The 7443-nt window shown below is 39.9% G+C and overlaps 1 protein-coding gene across 4 annotated transcripts in view; it reads left to right on the top strand.

Moving 5' to 3' along the window:
* DYSF (dysferlin) overlaps window positions 1-7443 on the top strand; it is a 112200-nt gene that overhangs the window by 11830 nt on the left and 92927 nt on the right. For 3 of the 4 annotated variants that reach the window (XM_072406680.1, XM_072406681.1, XM_072406679.1), the window contains exon 1: window positions 3859-3969. The exons of the other annotated variant lie outside the window; for it this stretch is intronic. In XM_072406680.1, the coding sequence (XP_072262781.1) occupies window positions 3876-3969 (94 nt within the window). In that variant the 5' untranslated portion in view covers window positions 3859-3875. Of the gene's footprint in view, window positions 1-3858; window positions 3970-7443 lie in introns of those variants that run through there. 4 annotated transcript variants of the gene reach the window in all.

Genomic DNA, 7443 nt, shown 5'->3' with positions numbered 1-7443 from the left:
AAAAAACGTCATAATGCCAGAACTCGCCCACTCTCCCATCGCAGGTCTCAGCCCTTGATGGGAGAGTGGATGGGTTGTGTCCAGAGACACGACCTACCCACCGCCCTGAGCCTGCAATCTATACGGGGGACATGGTCTGTGGCTCTGGCTGGTGCACCCCCCCAGTGAGGTTTTTTTCCTGACCCGGCATTGTCCAGAGCTGCAGACTACCAAGATGTTCTTGTGGACCACTGGTTGGCGACCACTGGTCCAGAATATAGAGTTCAGTGGTCAGGAGTATATCATATATAGCCCAGTGTGCAGAGGGCAGTGCCCAGCAGCCTGTCGTTTATAGTCCAGCATATAGAGTTCACAAATAAAATGTATCATAAACTGCAAGGATCAGGAGTGCTTAGCAAATGGCCCAGTGCCCAGGGTAACTCCCCAGTACAGACACCTTCAATAAGGAACCTACACACTGGAGTCCATAATGCATACTAATGTGGAGTTTTATATACTATGTTGACAAAACTATGAGGATGCCCCAGTTTCTTGCTTATAATGTATTATACAATAGAATACAGTTTCATAGAACATTTTGCTGGAAAGCCAACACAGTTCTTCAAATGATTTTGAGTATGGGAGAAAACTTTGTACAATTATAAAGAGGAAATCGGGTGAATCATACATGTCCTTGGCATGGCCAACTTAAAGCTAGCCACTCCGCATGGCCCAGGAGGATTCCGAAATATGAACTTCCCAGAAAGACTTTTATCATGTGGTTTCAGAGCATTATTTATAGAAGTTCGGCTTTGATGTGAATCAGATCAAGCTAAAATAAATTACACAGCACTCAGTTGGGTGATTATAAACACAATGCACTGTGATTGTACCAATACAAGCTCAGCTTTCTATGAAAGAGGAAGGCAAAAGGAAAAAAAAAACAACATCAAAAACAACAAAAAACAAAGAAAACAAAAATCAAAAAACAACAACAACAACAACACATAACAATAAAGAAAAAAAAGAAAAGGAGGGAGGAAAGTGGTGTACAAAATTCATACTTCAACTTCATCTAACATAGAGAATAACAATAAAGCAAAAAATAAACAAAACAACTAACAAATATATCAAAAGTATATTTTCCCTCGTAAAGCTTCAAAGGCATAGTGTTCCATATAGCAAAATGGGGTAAGTATGGTAACTCTCTCCGGCTCTTGGAGGGTGTTGAATATAAATACAAACCATCTAATAAAACAAAAAATAATTAGCTTGTGAATCAAGGTTTGTGGTAGATTCTGCCTCAAGTTTTTCAAGATTCAATAAATGGATCAAATCACCTGAAACATCCAGAGGTTTGGATGTCACTCGCATATACAACAGGCAAGTATGTTTCCATTGTTTATGAGAAACATTGTCAGGCGGAGGAATATCCAATTACCCCAAAAAGAGAAATGAGAGGTTCCTGGTGGTAATGGTTTTGAATATGGGATGGATTTTCTGAAAGATTGCAGTTTTATTCATTTATTATGTCAAAGATGCCCTGGGATCAGCATACTGCTAATGTAATGCCAGGACCCCGACAAACACATTTGCATGCAGTTACGGCGGTGGTGCAGATATTCAGGCAACAGCCAAGTGGCCAAAAGTTGCATGTGGCTTCTGGGAATCATGCTGCAACCTGCCACAGCTGTGGGCAAAAAATGGTCCCAATCTCTCCTCTAAATTTGAACGGGGGAGATTGAAACTGTGTCTGAGCCCACTACAGGTCTGAAACGGCCCTTAATCAGGAGGAATACATCTAATTTAACAGTGTTAACATCTGTTGGCTGATGTAAACTAACCTTCCTGTGACTTGTGTGCCTGTTCTTGCTCAGTATAAGTGTCCTGCCACTGACCAATTTTTCCAGAGCTGTATCTGAGAGTCTGATAAAAGAAAATGGTCAGTGGCAGGACAGTTTTGCATTTGTGAGAACCAGACAGCCTCAGCCAGCTGCTGTCTAATTTATATCCTATATTCAAAGCAGACCTAAAAGTATTTTTCTCTGATACAACAATTGAAATGGATCATCATGAGGGTGTTGCAGGCATATACTGTATAAGCCAAGCTACTTATAAAAGATAAAAATACATTCCACAGCCATATTTGTGCTATCACCGAGGCCGTCATTGCAAATCAAGAATAGTGATGACAAAAAGAATGTTGATATGAGAAGGGAACAGTTACAGAAATATGAGGTCATTACTGTGCTGCTTCTTTTTTTACTGTTCATTCATTGGCTAGGTCGCATCCAGGGCAACCCAAGTTCAGAGGATGAGGGTTGAATGATGCCATTCCATAGATATCTAGTGGAGGAATAAAGTACTGCATGTGCTTTTTTCAGTGTTGACCCCCCCCCATACATTCCTTAAATGTTGTCATGTGACACAAAGTGGGGACAGGCAATATGCCCTGGGGCACCTTCATCTGTAACTAAACCACCACGACTGAGGGTGTGAATACATGAAGGTTTGTGAATAATTAGGGTTAACTTCCTGTCCTAGCCGCTCCTTCAAAAATACAGTCCAGTAAGTGTTGTCACTAATGCAGCCAACGCATCTCACTGCAAAATATAATTTTTTTGTTCTTACCATAAATATTTAGTGATTAACCTAAACAACCCAGCATTAGCCTTGACATATTCCCCAATCACGCCCAGGTGCAGTGTAAGGTGTATGTGGTCTATGTCTTTAATGCAGATGACCAGCGTCACCCATTTATGTATTCACATCAGGTGCAAAAGGTGGCTGCAGGGTAATGGGGGGCCCACCATTATTGGCACAATATACTTTCCATCCCCTGCCACTGTCCTACTCTTCTTGGGGTAAAAGAGCTGCACTGGTTATATGACCTTTAGGGGAATGCCTGGCTGTAGAGGACACCAAAGCTGGGGCAACCTCGCTTGGGACAGCCCAATCACCTTTTCACCTTTTTAAAGAACACAAAGAACTCATCATCTTCTCCCCTTCAAATTCCAAATCTCCCCCTGACATATTCCTAACAATTAACAACATTGTAGTTTGTCCCTGTTTTCAGGCACGTTGTCTCGTTGTCTCGGCACCAACTTCAGTTCTACCCTGGTTTTTACCCCTCATATTTAGAACATTTCCAGGTCCTGTCACTTTCACCTACACAACATCTCCAAAATCCGCCCCTACCTGTCCCCCGAGACCACCAAACTCCTTGTACAGTCTTCCTCGTCCTATTCGGCTTGCTCCTACTTTCTGCTCATTTAAAAGAGCACTCTAAACCCATTTTTTTCAAACTTGCCTACCTATCTTATTCTGTCTTTAAAAACCATCACTACTTCCCACCACTACATATCTCACCTAGTATTGTGTGTAAATTCCCCCACCTACTAGAGTGTATCTCTTAGGGGCCAGGTCCTCTCCTCCTGTATCACTGTCTGTATCTGTCTGTCATTTGCAATCCCTATTTATTATACAGCACTCTGTAATATGATGGCGCTATATAAATCCTGTTTAATATTAATAATAATAATAATAATATTAATATAAAATAATAACAAAAAGGCATAGGGACCTGATGGCCTCCCAAAAAGGGCAACTCCTCCCAATAGAGCACAGCTGATAGATATGTATATATGAATAAGTCCATCATTATCCCCCAGCCACTGTGTACAGGAATCCTCCTCTTCCCTACATACAAGCTGACACTTGCACAGGATAGAAGCATCTCCATGCCACATTCCCAGACTGCAGACATCAGGGGCGTGGCTTGTGCGGGGAGAGGCGTGGCGAGGTGTCAGAGTTCTGAATGGGCACGCCCCCTCCTGTTTCAGCCTTGCATCCAAAGTGCTGAATGAGGATTGTGCTGGGGGCTGCAGGACACTAATATGCTGCGCTGTGTGCTCCAAAGGGCCAATAACCTCGTCTGCCTGACCAAAGGAGACAAGAACTGTGACCCAGTCACCAGCCTGTCCTTTAGGGGTAAGTACTTACCTGATCTGTATCATACATTGCCCTACAGGCATCCCTGTGCTGCCTTTAGGATGTATCCATGCCCTGTGTGTGTGGCCAGGGGCTGTTCCTGCATCTGGATACATACATGAGTTTGCAAGAAGTTTCTGATTTATTTAAATACTTTCTTAAAAATCAAAGCACCCTAATTTACTTTGCTTGAAGTAAGGAACACCATGACTGTAAAGCTTTAATATATTTTTATTATTGCAATAAGACAATGCTACAATGTAATTGCACATTTTGTATACAAATAAGTTGCTGTTTTTGGATACATTTTAGGACAAGAATAGGTAACTTTGTATTAGCCATGTGACTGTGATTCCAATTTTCATTGGTCACAGCTAAAAATCACTGTCATTTTTTTATGATGGTCCTTGTCCTGCTGTGTCTTCCTTGTAAATGAAATGTATGAACAGAAATAATATATCTATAGAAATATTTTACCTGTTGGTGTGGATCTAGTGATGATATTGTTGTCTACATATAACCTTAATGTGAACATGATAGGGATATATAGACATACATGTGTGGTTAAATATCTCACAGGGCTGCATGGGGTCTGACATGTGTAAGGATGATGCTGGCATGTTTATGTGTAATATTCCATGTAACAGATTCCATGTAACAGATATTGTATACTGTGGGCTCTGCTGATGGGAGGATGGGAGTAACTGGACCCAAATGTGTGCTCTACATACTTCCTGCTGTGATAGATCTATCTATCTATCCATCTATTACATACTACATACTTCCTGCTGTGACTGGGGAAATCCTCTAAAGCTATCTGCCTACCCAAATCTGTCAATGTTCAATCAATGTCCAAACTCAGCTTTGGACTGGCAAAGGTTAGGGGTTTATATAATTGTATACCGCCATAGGGTCCATGAGTCCCTATTTATTAACATATGTCCCTTTATTTGTGTGTTTCTCTTATTTACATTGCATAGATTTGAGCTGAACTCTCCATTTTCCTCTTCTTCACTTCTTCTTTTCCTCTTCTCTTCTTCTTTTTCTTCTTATCTTTTCTTGTCTTTCTCTTCCTTTTCTCTTAGTTTTTTTCTTCTAGTCTTTTCTTCTTGTTCTCGCTCTCTTTTCTTCTTTTCTCTTCTATTCCTCTTTTTATTGTCTCTTCTGCTTGTTCTCTTTTATCTTTACGTTCTCTTCTCTTTTTTATCTATCTATCTATCTATCTATCTATCTATCTATCTAGTGTGTGGGTTGTTGTACAATGTTGGTAGAGACATCTCGTACAAAGTTGTTCTATGTTAGTAGTAACATTGTGTTAAAGTTGTACTGTGCTGGTTGTGAGAATTTAAAGGGCTTTTACTTTGCTGCTAGTGACAGTGTGTAGGAAGTTGTATTATGTTGGTAGTGACATCTTGTACAAAGTTGTACTATGTTAGTAGTGATATTGGATAGGAAGTGTAGGAAGTTGCACTATGATGGAAGTGACAGCATGGAGGACATTGTATTGCTCTGTAGTGTCAGTGTGTAGGAAGTTGTACTGTGTTGGTTGTCACAGCTTATCAGACATGTATAGCAGTATACACATGGAGAGTTATATATATGATGAGCGCTCTATATTGAACCTCAGGAGCTTGTGTTGGTTGTAATGTATGGCATAACACCCACATGGTTAGTCCTACACAAATAATTGCATATCACTGAATTATCTAGCATGGTTGTACTGTGCTGGTAAATACCACAACACATACATATACAAAGCCAGCTTTTTGTATGCAGAGCTCTGTACTGGTCAGCTGAACCCTGAGGTCCCCAGCCAGTCACCCTCTAAAATAATGAGTTCCTGTTATATTGCTGGAAGGAGGAGCAGGATGGAGACACAGGCTAAGAGTATTTTCCTCCTCACTATCAGAGGCTAATTAAAGGGTGACACCGCATGCAATCACCACAAACACTCTTCCTGTACAACCCTTCATACAAGAGCAGCTTATTATACACAGCCTGTGCTGAGCTCCGGAGATCTCTTGTAAGCTCTTCGGGGCAGTCTCCTCTCCTCCTCCTGTGTCACTGCTGTATCTGTCTGTCATTTGCAACCCCTATTTAATGTACAGCGCTGCATAATATGTTGGCGCCTAAATAAATAATAATTATTGTACATTAACACACACTGCATCAAGGCAGCCCTTTTATTTATAATGATTGCCAAAGTATGGTAATAGTCCTAAAAAGAAATTGTGCACCTTTTTTTTTTTTTTTTTTTTGCACAAGATGCAAAGACAGCTTAGCAGCTCATTTACACCAGTGAACTGTGTGCATTGGTTAGAGGTGGCGCCTTTCATTCTGACACATCATTCTCTTTGGTACCAGAATACACCTTCCTAGTGCACCTCACAGTAATGCACTGCATATTGTGTAGAACTGTGAAGTTGCTGTGTCATTCATTCTTAATACTAATGTTACAAGTAAACTATTGTTAAGCATGACACAAAGCACCACAACTCCCTGTGTGTTTAATTGCACTACAACAGACCAAGCCTAATCATTTTAGTCCCTGACCCAGACCCAAAAAAGCCCATCATTAGCATATTTCCCAATATTTGTATATGCAGTGTATTTGTGTGGATGGTGTCTGTAAATTGTGTGTATAAATATATGTAGTACATTTGTGTGGATGGTGTCTGTATAGTGTGTTTAAATATATGTAGTATATTTTTGCGTATGGTGTCTGTATATTGTGTGTATAAATATATGCAGTGTATTTGTGAGTATGGTGTCTTTATATTGTGTGTACAAATATATGTAGTGTATTTGTGCGTGTGGTGTCTGTATATTGTGTATATAAATACATGTAGTGTATTTGTGCTCATGGTGTCTGTATATTGTGTATATAAACACATGTAGTGTGTTTGTGCATATGGTGTATTTATATTGTGTATATAAATATATGCAGTGTATTTGTGCTTATGGTGTCTGTATATCGTGTGTATAAATATATGTAGTGTATTTGTGCATATGTGTCTGTATATTGTGTATATAAATACATGTAGTGTGTTTGTGCATATGGTGTATGTATATTGTGTATATAAATGTATGCAGTGTATTTGTGCCTATGGTGTCTGTATATCGTGTGTATAAATATATGTAGTGTATTTGTGCATATGGTGTCTGCAGGGTTTGCAGTGTAGTTTTGTGTATGGTATTTGTATAGCCTCTATTAAGGTTTGCAATATATATTTGTGTAGGGTATATGTATAGTGTGTATTAGTAAATGCAGTGTAGATGTGTGTATTAGTGTATGCATTGTATATGTGTGTAGGGTGTGTGTATGGTATGTGTATTATATGTATATAGTACAGTTGTGTGTATTGGCTCCTGTTCAGCAGATTGTGTTGTCCTTGGCCAGGTTTGTGTCGGCTTTCTTCTCTCTTTTGCCCATATATAGATTTGTGAACACTCTCCAGTAATAATTTGCGTGGC

This window comes from Pyxicephalus adspersus, chromosome 3, assembly GCF_032062135.1.
Source record: "Pyxicephalus adspersus chromosome 3, UCB_Pads_2.0, whole genome shotgun sequence".
Lineage (NCBI taxonomy): Eukaryota > Metazoa > Chordata > Amphibia > Anura > Pyxicephalidae > Pyxicephalus > Pyxicephalus adspersus.
Note: the sequence above shows the minus strand (reverse complement) of the source record. Positions and strands in the feature narration are given on the sequence as shown.